Source organism: Octodon degus, unplaced genomic scaffold (genome assembly GCF_000260255.1).
Source record: "Octodon degus isolate 3935 unplaced genomic scaffold, OctDeg1.0 scaffold00097, whole genome shotgun sequence".
NCBI classification, from domain to species: Eukaryota; Metazoa; Chordata; class Mammalia; order Rodentia; family Octodontidae; genus Octodon; species Octodon degus.
In genome coordinates, this window is record NW_004524673.1 from 6,842,514 (window position 1) to 6,860,691 (window position 18,178).

The following is an 18,178-nucleotide window of genomic DNA, read 5'->3' on the forward strand; positions in this document are numbered from 1 at the left end:
GAGGCTGTGTTCTTTTTTTTTTTTTTTTTTTTTTGGCAGAACTGGGGATTGAACTCAGGCCCTTGTGTTTGCCAGGGAAATGCTAATTCCACTGAGCCATCTCCCCAGCCCCTGTGCTCTCTTCAAACATAAATAAAAAATAAAGAAAAGAAAAAGAAATCCAGCACTGTGGCCCTTTTATATGTGAAGTCATTTTCTATAGGTTTACAGGAACTCTGCTGATGTCCTAAGAAATGGTTTGTTACTCTAGAAAGCATTGAGAGGCCCTGGCTAGGTTAGGGGAGAGGTTGGTTGCTCCAAGGCCTCTCTATGTAAAGCAGCTCTGGATGTTGCCAGGAAGAAAGGTTGGACTCTCTTCCTACCACCACTATGACCTGTTCTTCATGGTTGTGATGTTCCTTTTCTTACTCAAACCATGATGTAAAAAGTAATAAGTCCATGAAAGTGTGTTGAAATTTGGTCAGAACATTGTCACTGGTTTTCTTAATCAGGCTTCTATGGACTAAGAATCAAACAGAATTATAAATTCCTTACTATGGAAAGAAGTGTCTCAAATGCCCAAGGACTGATCTTATTGTGAGAATGAGTCTCCCTACCTACATACATTGTCCTGAAGGACAAGGACCCTTCTCATAGCTCCTATATCATAAATCAATAGCTGATGGACAGGCATCACAGAACTCAGAAAGTGTGTGTGTAAGAGAAAGTGTGCATGTGTACACGTGTGTGTTAGCCACCTGCTGGCATTCTTGTAATATTACCTCTGCTAGATTATTCTGCTCTGGCAGCAAAATAATCATACTCAGCTTGTTATTAACATAAGGCATCTCAAGAACTTGCATCTGTGGATTCTTTATGAAGGCCAACTTAAATGTTCCACTTTGGTGCATCATATCCACAGTTACAGTTTTACCCTATTAAAAGAAAAAGCTTATAATTATGCAGCACAGTTTTATGCATGAGTGAATATGTATATACAGGGTTTTTTTGTATAACAGAAATATCTGCATTTAAAGGGATGAGACAAATGTGCATTATAAAATATACCCTTTGATTCTTTTCCTCTGTACATAGTATCTTTTTTCATTTTAAAATAAGACAAAATTAAAAGTTGGATAATTATTTGAAAAAAAAAATATATATATACACACACTGGTTTTACCAAAAACAAAGCCAGAGTTCATATTTATGATGATTCATATAGGAAGATAAAATCACAGCATCATTTTCAATTAGACACCCCAGAAGAAAAACAGTGTGATTTTACATCCTGCTAGAAAAATTTGCACAGTATGTATAGAAAAAAAGCACAGATAGAATATTAGGAAAACAACAAATTTCTTCTCTGTTAGGGAAAGGCTCTGGATGTATGTCCTGTAAGAAAGCTTGCTTACTTTCACTTAATAAGGGAAAAAAAACTTCATAGAAAACACTAAGAGCAACTTAGAATAATATTTTCACCAAATATTCCTAAATCATTCTTAAATGATTGTTGCTTTCTCCTGAACATGCCATCCATATGAAGATAAAATACTTACGTCACTTAGCTGGAAGCAGGATTTAACTGTCTCACTTTCCTGAAATTTATTTTGCCACTGGCCTTTGAAATATATGGCATTCACCAGGACCATGACAGAGGAAGGGTCAATAGTGCCCTTTTCAAAGAGGTTTGTGATTTTTCCTACATTAAAACAAGTCAAAACAAATTTTAAAAGATAATTGTAGGCTTTGACTTTAATGATAACAGAGAATTGAATAGTAACAAAGAAATTAAGATCCACTTCTTAAAACTAGTAGTAAATTGAGACATGAGAAGACCTTTACCTCCTGAACATAGAGGGTAGCCTGTCAAAGGCTTTTATTTCCATGGATATTATGTGCTACATTATTTTTCTTCAGAAGATAACATTCAAGGAGGAGCTAGTATACTAGAAATGAATCATTTGTCTCATAGCTAGTTATATCCAGTACATTGTTTTATGTCACTGTTTATTTAGAAAATTCTTTAAGGGCCAGCAAGATAGCTCAGTGGGCTAAGTGCCTGCTTAGGCAAGCATAGGGAGGCGGATTTGAGCCCTGGCACTACACGCTGTGTTGGACCCACCCACAGGCTCACTATGCCTGCAGCCAAGTCCTGGCATGGTGGCGCACACGTGCAGTCTCAGCAATGGGGAGGCTGAAAACAAGAAAAAATATTGATGCAAAAATATTGATGATATTATAAAGTGGGATATTGCAGATGAGATAATAATAGATACTAGATAAAATTCAAGGAGCACCTCAAATATCTAGAAAAAAAGTATCAAAAGTTACAAAACTTTAGCACAGAGAAATATATAAGATCTTCTTAAAAGAGCTTAGCATGGCTGTGCACACCTATCATCCCAGCACTAGGGGAGGCTTGTGCAAGAGGGTCACAAGGGTGAAGTTAGCTTGTGCACCTGGAAAATTGAGCAAGACTGTCTCAAAATGAAAAGCTCTAGGGGCAGAGATCAGTGCAGAGGTCTTGGGTTCGGTTCTCACCATCACCAAAAATCAATCAGTGGGAGTGAAAGAAAATTTTAGAAGACCTAAAGGAATAGCGATAAATGCTATACTCATGGAAGAGAAGTTGAAGAAAAATATTTACACTTGTAAGGGAAGGGTATTAGTTTCCAGGAGGGACTGAGGTGTGGCCTCTCAGTGCACTTTCTGAGTTGGAAATATTTTATTTTTCTAATTTCAGTGATGATAATTTATCAACTAGCTTAATAGAATAATTTACTTTTCCATATTAATGTGTATTTCTACACTAATTTTGAAAAAAAAATAAGATTTAAGGGACAACCTGACAAACTACAATGTATAAACGTTGTCTGTATCCTAATTCAAACCACAAAAGGCAACTGGGAAGATAGGAACATTCTTTGAATATTTCTAATATTAAATGATCACTTTCAATTTTGTAACTATTCTAGCATTTATATTAAAATGGCCCATATTTATACATATGTATATAATGAAAGTGACGATAGCTGGGATTTGCTTCAAAATAACCCGGACAAGGTGGTGGGGACAAGGTGAGTGCTGACCGGTGACCAGCAAGGCAGGCTGGCGGTGTCTCTGCATTTGAGTCCTGGGTAAACAACTCATGATATAGTCTCTCTGCTGTGCACATCTTAAGTTTCTCCTTAACTAAATATTTTTAAATAAAGAAATGGACACACCTTTGTATCAAATATTTGCAGTGCCATTTGAAAAAAGAAACATTTAACAATATATAGGGTCTTTTCGCTTGTAAAATGTAGATTTGGTTTCAACCAAATTTAATGGTAGAATTTACAACATTTCTACAAAGTAAAAATAGTGTTTATTTTCCACTCTTGGAGTCACTGATCATAGATTAGGGCAAATGATTTTAAGTGACATTCCAAGTCAGCCCCAGTAACTTTGCCATTCGTCTCAGTCAGGTCCTGGACTTTACTTGGCTTCCTGGTTAGCACGCTGACTCAGCGAGCTGGTCAGAACGGCACACAGTAAGCCTGAGTAGACATAGTTGCCTTGGACTTACCGTTAGTTTTCTTTCCAACCCAAGCATTGATAGTTTTTCTCGTTTCTTCTGTAGATTGTTCAAAATCAACAACTTGTAGTCTGGCTTGGTAAATTTTCTCAGAACAGCTTAAATATTGCTACAAAAAAAGCATGATCAAACAATATAAAAATATTGTAAAGAAGACAAAAATCTTTCGGTTTACTGTATTCTGAAATCTTAACTCATAGACAAAAGCAGTTCTTGTATTCAAGTTTGAAAGGAAAAAATGCGCATATTTGTTTTAAAGAAAAATAAATAAATTTGACAACACTTCAAATCTATTCTGCCCAACAGTGTTTACATATGTTTGGTTGTCACTTCTGTCATATCTGGCCTTTTTAGTTCTGAAATGCCAAATTTCAGTATGGCGAGTACCTTTTCAATCTGCTCTTATTCTTTCTCTTCAAAGCAAAGAAACAGAAGTAATTCCTCTCACATTGTAAGCAAAAGAAAAACACACATATAATAAACAAAACTGATAACCAGATAGTATATATGTGTATCAACTTCTTCATAAATCATCATGAATAAAATTAATAGTATATTAATAATATCTGATGTAGATAATTGACTTCTAAAAAATTTATACAGTATCAACAAGAATATTTTAAGATGTTCACTATTTTTACCTATAGCATATTATCCAAATGAAAGTAGTATATTAACTCAGCATAAAGAATCCACCTCTCTCTCTCTGTCTCTTAAATTCCACCTCACAAGCCCTTGTGCATGGCCTCCTAGAGCCACCTTGGACCATAACTCATGGCTCTTCACTCCTAGAATGAGGAATTTTCTACTTCCTTGCTTGCAAGGCAGTACCAAAGTCTTCAGGGACCCAAATGAAGTTGTCCATAGTTTCACTTCTGAGACTTTGGGGACATCTGATCCAAGAGTTAGACATAAATTAGGGGTACAAGTGGCTGCCTGGGATCTAGCTTTTCAGTGGCCTCACTTGGATCTTTTGTGTCTTAATCCAATGTTGAAGACAAGCAAAGTTTAACTAGTGGCAAAATTACATGAGGATGATTTTCTAAAATTAATTTTATTGGTGCATTTTAGATGTATACAATGATCACATTCAACATAGGGAATTTGTACCTGTACATAATATATCTCAATTCTTTTTTCCCTAATCCCCTCCCCTCCCTTCAACATCTCTTTCCCTCCTTAATTACAAAAGCAGTGCTACCATTTTTTCCCTTTTATCATCTACTTTTTCTTTTCCATTTCTTCTTTTCCCTCTCCCACTTCCCTTGCTCCCTCCCTATTTGAAAATGTCCCTCTTATTTCCCAATGTCTATTATACATTTTGGTCCTTATTGATCATTTTGATTTCTCACATGAGAGAAACAATGTGGGATTTAAACATGTATGTCTAATTCAGGTTACCAAAGAGTATCATTTCTAGGTAAATGAATATACCTTGAGACCATACTCTAAAGCCAGGATGCCCTGGGTTGTGTACATCTGTGGCTGGAACAATTCTTTTTTGGTTCCTGATAGCCTACAAAATGGTAGTTTTTCCAGGCAGAATCCTGCTGTGATAACAGCAATCTCATAACATAGTTCACCACAATCTTCAAGATAGTAATGAGGAGCTCCTCATTCCAGGAACTGATGCAAGCATTATCACTTTCAATTAATATTTACCTACTACAATGTCTGTGTCACTGTTTGGGGGAGGGTAAACAGGTAAGAAAAGGAATTCAAAATTAAAGGAGCATGATCATTTATCCTCACTACTTTATAGGAAATCTCCATGAAACGTTTTCTATATGCTTCTGGGTAGTAGAAGAAAATGTGCCCAAAATGTCTACAACATCAGGGTGGTTTGTGTACACCAAGATGTTCAAAGTCTACTAGAAATCTTTCATGTCTAAGATACAGTCTGCCCTACAGGGTTGAGGAAGGAAAAGAAAAACCCCAGAGTCCATCTTACTTGTCTCAGCTGATATTTAAGCAATATTGACCAAAAGTTACATCAGTACTACTAGTATTCCACCTCAGTAACAACAGGATGATCCAACAATTAAACACAGGAAGACAAAATTAGAGGCCAAGTCTAGGTGTTGTCATTTAATTATCTCTATGCCTTATCATTTGACTTTGCAGAATTTGCTTCACGGTCTTCAGAATTAGTTGAAATTTTGTACCTCTATCATAGTGCAATGTAATAACTGTGTAAGATAATGCCTGTACTATGTTAAGTAAAATAACAAGTACATAATGAGCACTTAGTAAAACCATATCTTGAGATATTCTGAGGGAAGGGCAAGAGCAGTGTTAAAGTTCTGAAGCAAGAAAAAGTTTGGGCAAATCCTCTCATTTTAAAGATAGAGGTTACTGCCCAGATTTGTATGCCTGAGTGGGAATAAAACAGATCTCTTAGCTCCTTTTTCAGTGTTCTTTAAACTGTCTCTTGATAGCTTGTCACTAAGTCTTTTAACAGATAGAAAAATATATGTTTCTTCCCATCCATGAAAAACAATTCTTACCTATTTTGTTTTGTACTTCATCTTTGACTTTTAGGGATTTTGTAATAGTAACAATTTCTGGTAAAACTGTTCTCTTCAGTGCTTAGTTAATTCAAGATCAGTCTCTTAGACACAAATGCCCTGAGACACTGCTCAATCTTCACTGATTTGTTAGTGTGAAACTCCGGGGTGCCAGTTGTGCTTACCTGATAGAATTCTATCGTCTTTGCCCCATAGAGTCTGTTGGCAATGCTGAGGGTGTAGTTAGAACCTGGTTGGTTGACTTGAGAGAGAAGGGCTCCAAATTCTGAATGTATTCTTCCAGCTTGGCTGCACTGACACCATTAAACACAGAATGATATGTCAAATGACATGAATTCATGCCACTGTTAAGTCATAAATAATGTGAATACAATATCTAGAGAGCAAGATGTATACCTTTGTTTAAAGTGGTAATGGATACAGGAATACTTAATTTTTACTACAATAATTTCACCACTGGGAATGTGGTTTGTAGACTGTGGGTAGAATCATATGTACTTGTTGGTTCTAATAGTTTAATTCAAAATATAACATTTTCACTTGAACAAAGAGATGCTAGTGGAGTATCTAGGGGAATAATCTAAGTTTTTCTGTACCTTTCACCTTGTAAGATAATTTCTCTTTTCTAGCATATTCTTTTGGATGTCTTAGTTTTCTATATGTCTACTTAATCAAATAGTCCAGCTGTTCTATGAACAAGATTGATATATTCATTTGTCCCTTAGTGGCAATAATTAAACTACCTATTTAGTCCTAATAGATTTTACAGGTAATTAAGAATCCATGGACATCATAGAGACTATGTTTATAGTCTCTAAAGCAGTGATTTTCAAACTATCAAATTTAATCTAATAATAATTAGGGTTTTGTGAAGCAACTTTCATGTCAAAATAAATGTTCTTCCTGAAAAAAAGTGGATAGCACTGTCACAGAGTGTGTGAGATGAGGAGCATCAGGGATACCACATAACTGTCATTCATAGTCCTATCTCAGTCCCCTCCATAGACTGGAAACCTCTAACAGTACATAGAGAAGGTTGTCAGACTCAACAAGAGACACAGAACAGAAAAATATGAGTAAGGATAGCAATAAGTCAGTTAACCACATCTGAGGGATGTTGTTGTTGCTATTCTCATCATCATTGTGTTGAGCTCTATAAGTTCTATTGATCAACAATAAGATTAATGGAGACAGAGGCACCTTCTTTATGGGACAAAGGAGGATCTTTGTTACTCTATCCCAAGACAATAGTTTCTTGGTGCTCTTATGTTAAAAAGCATTTGACATTCAGCCATAATATTATAATACCTCAGAGGAATCCTTAAACTCTAGTTTTAAAGATTCTGTAGTATGCTGATAGTGAAGCACCTAGAAAAAGAAAAAGAGATGGATTGGCATAAAAATAATTTAGATTCCATAAAGTTGAGAATTGTAATTTTTTACATTTTACATTTCAGTTCAAAATGAAGGAGAGTTAATAATGTCACATGGCAAGTCATAAATTAATCTTTATATACCTTAATTAATCTCCCCAACAACTATATGAATAGATACTGTTTCATTTTATTTTAGGAAAATCGAGTTATAAATGATGAAGTACCTTGCCCAGACCACTGTCAGGCTCCAGCGGCTGAGTTCACTCACCACTCGGACCTTCTGCTCCCTTGCTACACTCCCTAAGCTACTTACTGGAACAGTGCCCATCTTGGATCCAGGTAAACCATGATACATTGTCACAATGCAAATAATAAACCAAGTATTTGAAGAATTAGTGAGTATAGAATATCTTCTAGATACTGTAGAGCAACATTCATATCATATAGGAATTATCATGACCAAAGTTAGTCTATCTAACCTGAAAATGAAAATCATAGTCTCTCCCTGCTGCCTGGAGTTGTCATGAAGAAATATAATAATGATTTTTTTTTGCAATTTGATAATTTCTAAAACATCAGTAAATTTCATTATTAAGTTTAAACCTCTAGAGGACAAGAACTGTACTATACACATGATCTCCAGTTTGCTTAAATAACTTAAGGAAGATCTCTACACATTTTATGCAGAGATTTATTTATTTTTTTAAAGTTTTATTGATAAACAGATAGCAATGAGACAGTTTCAAATCAAATCGAAAGTACAGTTTCAACAAATAATACACTGCATATATTCTTCTTAGTGGTTAATTGCTGTACAAGATGTGGACTTGTGATCCTATTTACAAACACCATTAGAACAAATCATTCTATTCATTAAGAGAATGCAACTATATATCTATCCCAACCACTTTGAATACACAGATACAAAATGGACATTCATCGGTATACCTCATTTGTTCTAAGTTCCGTTATTGAATATTATAGGTGTGTAAACTCAGCAAAATATTGAGATTTATTTCTGATAGTACTCCTGATAGAAAGAAACTGCATTACGTATGTTGCATTTTTTGAATTAGAATTTGATATTTTATTTAAAGTATTTCTCTTTTAAAAATGTCATTTGCATAAATATGTTTTTCTTTTACTTGATAATAGTTTTCGTTTATGAAGATGGCAGCAATGTAGATCAGAGGATTTGGCAGCAATTTAGTAATTCAGATCAGAGGAGACATGGGTAAGATATATGGGCTCTACAGTAGTCTCTCTTATACTCCTTACCTTTCCTATTTGCCTTTCAGTGGTTCCCCTGGAACCAAGGAGGATCAAACTTAGAGCATAAAACATACTCAATGGAGAAAAGAAGATGTTATCTCCTGCATTATTACTGTTCAGCTGCTTGAAGACATCAAGGCAAAATTCAACATTTGCTGTGCTGAGGGATTGCATTTTTATGCCAATTTCACTGCTTAAGAACAGAAAGAGAAAATAAATCTTAGAACATCTCCTGATAATAAGGAGTTCAGTTATTACATTTCACAAATGTAAATGTCTAAGCACACTGCTTCATGAACAATCACGTACCCTGTTTATAGTTTCTAAGAAATTACCAAATTTGAGAAGGAAAAATCCACCACTGTTTTCAATTCTAATGAATAGAACATATTCTATTTCTTCAACCAATAGTTCAAAGCTATTTTGCTGACACTTGTGTATATTAAAGAATTATGTGTTATTCTTTGGAAGCAAAAAAAAGCTAAAGTAGTTGAATATTTGTGCACTTAATTTCCATGCTTTAAGACATTTCTCATTTTGGAATTTGTGCAGAAACATTCTTAAGCTACACAATCTGAGACAAACATGATAGGTTGCCACTAGACTGGCCATCTTCCAGTCTCCCAGAAAGAGTACACTTTCACCATGGCCACTCTTCTACAAACAAATTCACAGTGAGATAAACTTGGGCAAAATTCTCTGTACAATTTTATCTTCTTAATGAGTCTTCATTTCCTATTCTTCTGTGAGAAAGTAAGACAGTGCTAGAAAGATGGTCACTTTCTTAGTCCCTTTGTTACTAAAATACAATGCCTAGCATCCATAAATGAAAAGAGGGAAGTCTTATCTGGGATCTCAGTTTCAGAATGATTAGCAGGCCCCAGCACAGCAAGGGCATAGTGGAAGGGCCAACCTCACAAGAAAGCTGCTCACATCATGGCAGCCAGGAAGTAGAGATAGAAAGGGAAGCTGGGAAGAGAAGTAGATGCTTCCAGGCCATGTCCCATGTGACCTGTCTTTTCTGACCTGGCCCCACCTCTTAACCTTATATGAGGTGGCCGAACTCCCCATTGGATGAATCCATGGGTAATTATAATGCCTTCAAGAGCCAATAGCCTTCCCAAAGCTCAGCCTTTAGGTATATGAGAATTTGAGGGGATATTCTGGATATGAACCCCAATAGTCATAACATTGGGTGGTAATCAGAGCCCTCAACCCACATTTGCACTATATGTCAGTGAAAATTGAGGAATGGAGGAGAAGAATCTCAGAGAAAAAAATCATTATGCTGGAATTCATTTTATATTAGGAGAAGAGCATGCAGAGAAGGAAGTGTTTATTCTAATTGTCCTACAGTATTTACTGAGCACCTCTAATTGCAGAGTGTTATAGATACAAAAATGAACACAAAGAGTTCTGTACTGGGAAGATTTCATTCTTTTTTCTTTCAGTTGATATATTTGGTACAGGGTCTTACTATGCAGCTCAGATTCATAGTGATCCTCCTGTTTTCAGTCTCCCCAGTGCTGGAATTACAGGTTTGCATCACTACGCCCAGACTCAGTCGCTGGCTAACACCCTCCTGGGTGTGGGACAGCATGGCATGTGGTACTGGAGATTGAATCCCAGGTCCTGCGATTGCCTAAGCAGACACTTAGTCTCCTGAGCTATCTTTCCAGCCTGAGACTTCATTCTTAAAAAGCTCACTGCCATTAAGCATTTTCTCATTTTGGCTACCGCATGAGCATTCTCTTTCAGCTCACACAGATCTCTGTGGTAACACTATCTTACTCTCTTGTGCCGGATCTTTCTCCATTTTCAGTCTCTTTGCATCATTATACCTCAGAATTGAAATCTTCAGCCTGTCATTAATTTTATTTCACATATCTTGTGATCTCATCCAACATTATGTCTTAAGTGTCCCTAGGAAGCTGTTTACTCCTGCATTTACAGTAGAAGACCCTGAATGCCACGCCTATACATCAACTGCCTACTGACATCTCCACAGATGTCTAGTAGATATCTCAAACTTAACATGTCAAATAATAAACTCTTATTTTCCCTATTCCCTTCTCTACCTCCAGCAAATTCTTCACCTCCACGGATGATAACTTCAGCTTTTCATGTTTTCAAGCTAAAAATGTACAACCATACTTAACTACTTTCTCATTGTCATTCACATATAATCTATGAAAACATTCTGTTTTCTCTAGTTTGAAAAAAATTCACTGTGCTCACCTTTCTCAGCATTTCTGCTATTCCACTTTGCCAAAGGTACCATCCCTTTTCTCCTGGAACTTCATGACAGTCTGCACACTCTCTGCCAACTTCAGTCTTTTACTCAGAAACATAGTGATTTTTTTTAAATGCATTTGGTTGTGCAGGGTCTCACTATGCATCTTGGACTCATAGTTATCCTCCTGTTTTCAGCCACTCCAGTGCTGGGATTACAGGCCTGTGCCACTATGCTTGGACTCCATGGCCAGCTCAGCTTGCCCTGGGGGAGGCTCTGGTGCTTGTGGTGCTGGAGAGAGAACCACAAGCTATCTGTGGTTCCTAAGCTTGCCTAAATAGGTGCTTTAGTCTGCTGAGCTATCTCACCAGCCCATGGTGATTTTTTTTAAAGCGGAATTGTCATACTTTCCTCTACTAGAGACTCCAGTTCTTTCTGTCTCTCAGAGATGAAGAAACTACCATTTCCCAGTCTGGTCCCAGCTCTCTCTTAGACCTCATCTCCTCCCAGTCTCCCAGTAGCTTGTGCTCTTTGTGGATGCCACTCCTTCCATTTCTTCAACACGTCAGCATGTCCATCTCGGGTCATTTTCTACTTGTATCCTCCTTCCAGGATGCTCTTTCCAAAGGTATTCAACTGGCTCCCTCCAGCAGTTCAATCATTTCTTTCTTCAGATACCATCTCTTGTAAGGCTCCTGGGCCTTTTCCTTCAAAAACATCAGCCCACGTCCCTCCCTCTCATTATTTTATTTTTCTTCTTAGCATAGATCATTGCCTGTTTTACTGTATATGAATATATTTTCTGATATATTCTCCTCCTTCTAGAATACTGTCTGCAAATAAAGACTTTGTTTTGTTTTTATCTATTATTCTAGCACTTAGACCAGCCCTGGCCATAAAGTAGCTGATTAATAAGCATCTATGATAGAAATGAAGGAAGATATTTTGCTCTGATAGGTAAAATGATATGCAAGTGTATGAAAAATAATATAAAAACACAGGAGAGTGATATGAGATAAGTTGAGGGTACATGTAGGCTTCCTGAAGAAGGCAAAGTCCCTGCTGTATTTTATAAAGCAAGAGTCATCCAGGCATATACATATAGTAAAAGCATTCCTGACAAAAGGGTTAGCATGAGCAGAGATTTAAACATCCAAAAAAAAATATGAAATAGGAAGCCAAAGCATTGGTCAATCAGACTGCAGAAAGGCAGCTTTGCACACCCCATGGAGGAGAAAGCCAACACTAGACAGCTCCTGATAGAGCAGAGTTGCATCCCCAAGTTTGTATCTTCTCTGTCTGTTTTCTCTCTCTTCTCTCTCCTTCCTCTTTCTCTTTTCTTCCCCTCATTTCTCTCCTTCTTTCTCTGCCTCTCTTGATCTTTCTCTCTCTCTCTCTCTCCTCTCTCTCTCTCTTTTCCCCATTATCCATCTCTTCCTCTTCCCCTGTCTTTCCCCTCTTCCTTATCCATAAACATCAAAACTGATTTTGTATGATTTGCTTTTCAATGATTTCTCTCCCTCCAACTCCCAGATTGTTGTATAAGATACAACAATTAAATGAAGGCTCTCTTCCATATTCAATTTTTGAACATGTCTTTTCCTCTTTTTAGGTGCCTTCAAATTCTCTCCAGAGAGCATTTAAAAAAAAAAGTCTTGATTGTATGCCACTCATCTCTTTCCTTCCATTTTTTTCCAGGCTCAGTGAATATGTTTTGATGGAGATTTCATCACTGTATAGTTCAAAGGAATCTCTAACCCCCTCCAGTCCCCTGAAGTAAGCCTTGTTTCTGGCCTCAACCAATTTAGATCATTCTTTTTGCCATGTCATTGAATGGATTAGGACTTAGAAGATGTCATAATCCTCACCAGTTAGGCAACAAGAAAAATTGATGGTGGGCTCCCGCAAAAGACTTCCTGCTAATTAGAAGAGGCCCACGGGAGAAAATCAGCCTTCTTCTTCTTCCTGTCCGAGCTGTGTCATCTATGTGTAAGCCCTATTGCAGCACTATTTTATGACCATGAAGTTGCCAGCCAAAGAGTAATGAGGAGGATGTCAGGGAGAAAAGACAGGGAAAAGCTGAGTCCTTGATGACACATGGATTAAGAACCTGGACCTACCCTACCTTGGAATTTCTTATTATATTAGATGGAAGTTTTTCCTTATTTGAAATAAGCTAACTCAGTTGTGATTTATCTTTCTACAGCTAAATGCATCCTAACTAACTTTAGGAACTTACATATCATTGTACACAAAGGCTGGTTAGCCCACTAGTTCTATATTTCATGTTTTGCTAGAGAAGCTACATATTTTCTGTTATTTATTCTTCAGGGATCTGAAAATATTTCATTCTTTTACTTCTGATTTTTTAGATTACAGCTGTGCCCTCTTTTGTCGCCCTTGCTGAGGCCTCTATTCCCTACAACACCGTGACAGTTGTCTGGTACCCGTTCTTGTATACTTCTTTTGGTTATCCGCTTGTCTTCAGCCTGTGCCTATCTAAGTGGAGGTGTGTTCCTGAGGGTGTGACTCTGCTTGTCATAGGAGCAGGCATTAGTGGCATGCTGCTCGCAGAACTGCAAGGCTGTGTGCTCTGATGGTCAGACAGAGCCAAGTAGCGCAGCCCTCAGAGCTGGGCAAGGAGACAGCACGTGGCTTGTCCACACTCAATCAGAGAAGGGCCAAAAGGAGATATGCCACTCGTGGCATTTATCTGGGTTAAAAATGGTGCTAACACTTTCTTGTAATCAAATTGGTTGCCCTAAAATTTTCACTAACATTCCAGTTGTTCATTCCATTTGTTAAACTACTCAGCAGTTATATGAAAACAAGACTGGATTATACTATTCTTTGCTCTTCATTGCTTTAAGATACAAAAGGGGGTTTTACTAAACTTTTTTTAGCCTGAAATATAATCTTCTGTCTTCAACTAAGATGTTGTCTTTCAAGTTAATTTTAATGAATTTCTCTATGACATGCGTACTGATAACAGATCCTTTATTACATGATCTAATAATGAAATTTCACCTAGTTATGAAACATATCTAAGCCAGATTTTCTTCGTACTTTATTCTGCATTGTAGTGTATAAAGTTAGCTAGTAGAGGGCTGGGGAGCTAACTCAGTGGTCTAAGAACCTGCTTGGCAAGCACAAGGACCAGGGTTCAATCCCCAGTACTGTATGCCTCGCCAGCCACCAAAACCTAGCATGGTGGAACACACCTGTAATTCCAGTGCTGGGGAGGCTGAGACAGAATGATCACTATGAGTCCAACCTACATAGCAAGACCCTCTACCAAAATATAAATAAATAAAATATTTTTTTAATGTTAAAGTTAGGTAGTGGGCCAGGGAGATAACTCAGTAGAATAAGCACTTGCCTGGCAAAAGCAAAGTCCTAAGTTCAATCCCTAATACTGCAAAAAGAAAGAGAAAGAAAGAAAGAAAGAAAGAGAGAGAGAGAGAGAGAGAGAGAGAGAGAGAGAGAGAGAGAAAGAAAGAAAGAAAGAAAGAAAGAAAGAAAGAAAGAAAGAAAGAAAGAAAAATAAAGTTAAGTAGCAAGGTCAATTTCTGAAGTATACTTTCAGATTTAGAGTCCTAAGTAAATACTAGTATCTCTTTCTGAAATTTCATCACATCATTACTATAAAATTTACCTCTCTCATAGTTGCTGAAGTCATATAATTATGAAGTAGCTAAGAAAAAGTTTGGACTACACTGCCAGAACACTTTGTGCAACATATTTATTAAGCTCTTTCTTCTTTGAGAACCATAACTATAGGAAGTTGAAGTAGCCACACTCCTTGAGGAATGTGGCCTACAAAAGTCATTCTCTTCTTTACCTACCATCATGGACCTAATTTATTCTCCTTCCACTTCCAAACATAACAGCTTTTTCAAATTTATTTAATGGGTATCCTTTCATATGTGTTTATGTTAAATATTAATTTTGTTAAATATTTTTAATTTTCATAAAAGCACTTCTATTAAATCTTACTTTTTTAGGGGCTGGGGAGATGGCTCAGTGGATTAAGTGCTTCCCTGGCAAGCCCAAGGCCCTGAGTTCAATCCTTGGTTCCGCAAAAAAAAAAAAAAAAAAAAAAATCTTATTTTTCAAAGTGTGGTACTTTGAAGATCCATTCATGTTCCTATGGAAACACACATTGCCATGCTTCCACTATATTTGCCTATCCATCCCCTAGAAGCAGATGCCCAAGTGACCGCCTGGTTTGCAACATCGCAAACAGTGCTGGGATGAACGCGCTCGTCCATATCTACTGCGTGGCTGTACAGGAACTTCTGTGTAAGGGAGGTGACTGAACCCCAGCATTCCCATGTATCCCAAGCACTGCATGGGGACAATTCCTAGTCTGATCCCTTGCATGATGAGCCCTGCTCCTGCAGCTCTGCAGAGGAAGCAGCAAGGCCTCTGGAGTTCACACAGTGTAGGTGAAAGGGGGTCAGGACTGGAACAGGAGTTCATTTCTTCCAACTCCGAGCTCCTCGCACTTGCCTCCATGTGATATTCAGCTTTTATTTGAGATTGAATGATTTCATTTTATTGCACTGTCCTTGTCATCACTATTTATAAGGGTAGTGATTTACTTGAAGCATTAAAAAGTTTTGTCCAAAGTATAGAACATTAGCAGTCATATTGTAATAGTTTTCAGTTAAAAAGTATAACTTAGTCACACTTCACAGTTACTGCCTAAAGCTCTTTAGGAATTCACTTTATAGTATAAAAGCTAAATGTTTCCTCTGTTTCTCTTCTCTCTCTCTCTCTCTCTCTCTCTCTCTCTCTCTCTCTCTCTCTCTCTCTTTCTGTCCCTCTCTCTCTCTTTTTCTCCCAGGAATTGAACTTACAACCTTGCACTTGCCAGGCAGGCGCACTATGTCGCTGAGCCATATCCCTGGCCCAAAACTGAATACTTTAACTTCAGGTTTTTCCAAAATTTTATTGAAAATATATAAATAGACTTGACTCAAGACTCAAGGACTTTAATATTTGTTAGGTTTATTGGCAAGATGGAGTTTTTTTTGGAGGGGGTTGTTATTGTTGTTGGATTTTTTCTGTATTTACAACAGGGTCTACAGAGTCTCACTACATAGATCGGACTCATAGTGATTCTCCTGTTTTCAGCCTCCCAAGAGCTGGGATTACAGGCATGCACCACCATGCTCAGTCTCAATTGCTGTCCCAGCACACCCCACAGGCAGGCCCAGCACAGCACACCAGGGATCGAACCTGGGCCACTGAGCTCTGCCTAAGCAGGTGCTTTAGTCCACTGAGCTACTAAGCCAGCCAAGATGGAGTTTTAATGATCATAAATGAAGACTGAAGATGACAACTATCTCTTTTTGTTTTCCAGAATTTACTTTTTTGAGTATTAGTAAAGTCCTTTCACAACATAGCACCAAGGTTAATCTTATGCTCAACCAATTTTATGCAGTAACTTTCGTAAAACTTTCCATCTACCTCTGGGCAATTGTGTTTGCAGGCACAAAGGCATGTGTAGATAAATGTCCAGAGTGGAGTTCATTGCATGAAATGTCTTCCTCACTGGATTGTACACTCATCTAAGGCAGAGAAAATGAGCCTCTGAAGTTGTCAGTGTTTTCCACATTAATGCAAGAACCAATTCATATTGGCAAAGTAAACAGTTCAACTGTTTACAACTTCTAGAGAAATTCACACTGCTTAGTCTATTTCAGGGAAGAGAAGGAAAGCCCAGAAAAGACAGAATTCTCAGTGTACACAGAATCTTATCAAGGATACACAGACCTCCCAAGAAGGCCCCACACAGTCAGGTGGTGAGGAAGAGCTGGACACACTTTAGAAATAAACGAGTTCCAAATTTAATCCAAAGAGTAAAGAGATGCGAAAGAAATTCTCAAGTAGTCCTGTCTACTTTTTAGGGAGAGAAAAATCTCTACCAAGCAAAAGAAATTTGTCATCTGCAGATATCTATGAGAGGAAAAATAAAAGAAAGATACCCAAGCTTAAGCCTTCCTAAGGTAGGAAAAGGAGGTCTTTCGGGGGGGGGGGACATAAGAGGGGAATGTATCTTGGAAGGAAATAGTGATAGGAAAGGACTCAAAGGGGACAGAGGGTCCAGGTACATTCTTCTAGGGGAGACATGCTTCCAAGGGTGTTAAGATATCAGCTTTTTACAAGCTGAAACAGCTGGGATAGAGCTAGAAATAGTAAAAATTTCAGAATATTCACCTCATCACACAAGTATAAACCCTGACAGACACTTTCTATCTATGTACACAAAAATATATATTAGTCAAGAGAATAATTTTATCACCCCATAGGAAAAAAAGATAAACTAATAAATAATTCCCAAAGCAAACCTATTAATAAGGCCAGTTTAATTGAAATGAGATCCTCTCAGAAGCTAAGTACTTCATCAATACAGAGAACACAGCCTGGTGTGACTAGCTCTGTTTCGAATCAGGATTATTGGCAAGTAGAAAATAACAACTGCATTCCACTCTACTACACAAATCAGATAGCTGAGATCAAGTGAACCCACCTCAAAGACTATGAAACACATGTTGTTAATGGCTTTTGACGGGTTAATGGATTCATCCACAGGTCAGAAAAAGGCACATTCATTAAATAGCAAACTTCCCTCTCCTCTAGTTCATACCACACCTATCAAAAGCCACATTTTTACTCTTAGTTGTTCCCTTTAGACCACAAATTCAAATAATATAAAGTATAGAAATATTTTTCTTTACCTTTGCTGTTTCCTGGTGGTGATGTGGACAGGTTGTCAGGTAAGACTGGAGCTATGTCCCTCAGAGGAAATACAACCCTTCACTTTTTGCCCCTCCTTTTTCCATCTGTGTTGTTAGTGATTCAGCTCCTGACCTGCCAAGTGGGAAGTCCTGCCTAAAGAGGAAGTCCTTCTAAAGGCCTTGAGAGTTTGAGAGAATCTCAGGTTGGTCAGCAGTTTTTGGAGAAGCACCTAATTCTTAACCTCCTCCACCTACTACTGTGGAAACATGAGCAAGCTTAGCCTTTATTCAAGAAAGACAAGCTGTCTTTGGAGCACCATTATCAGATCCTGTTGACATTGCCATGTTTAGAATTCCAGGGATTGCCAATGACACAAAGCTACTCAACAAGAAAGATTTCAGTGGTGACAAATGCTTCCCAGCCTGAGGCATATTTATCCCAAGATCTGTGGAGCCCTTGTGCA

General features: G+C 37.6%; 1 protein-coding gene across 3 annotated transcripts in view; it reads right to left on the minus strand.

Moving 5' to 3' along the window:
- Nucleotides 1–17,795, minus strand: part of Serpinb11 (serpin family B member 11) — a 20,015-nt gene extending 2,220 nt beyond the window's left edge. The window contains exons 1-7 of one of the 3 annotated variants that reach the window (XM_023723148.1): nt 17,715–17,740; nt 8,742–8,769; nt 7,396–7,455; nt 6,252–6,380; nt 3,551–3,668; nt 1,539–1,681; nt 762–914 (exon numbers count right to left, since the gene is read on the minus strand). In XM_023723148.1, coding sequence (XP_023578916.1) covers nt 762–914; nt 1,539–1,631 — 246 coding nt within the window. In that variant the 5' untranslated portion in view covers nt 1,632–1,681; nt 3,551–3,668; nt 6,252–6,380; ... (1 more) ...; nt 8,742–8,769; nt 17,715–17,740. Of the gene's footprint in view, nt 1–761; nt 915–1,538; nt 1,682–3,550; nt 3,669–6,251; nt 6,381–7,395; nt 7,456–8,741; nt 8,929–17,714 lie in introns of all 3 variants that reach the window. The other 2 variants (XM_023723147.1, XM_004638252.2) reach the window with 2 other exon arrangements.
- Nucleotides 17,796–18,178: the final 383 nt, after the last annotated feature.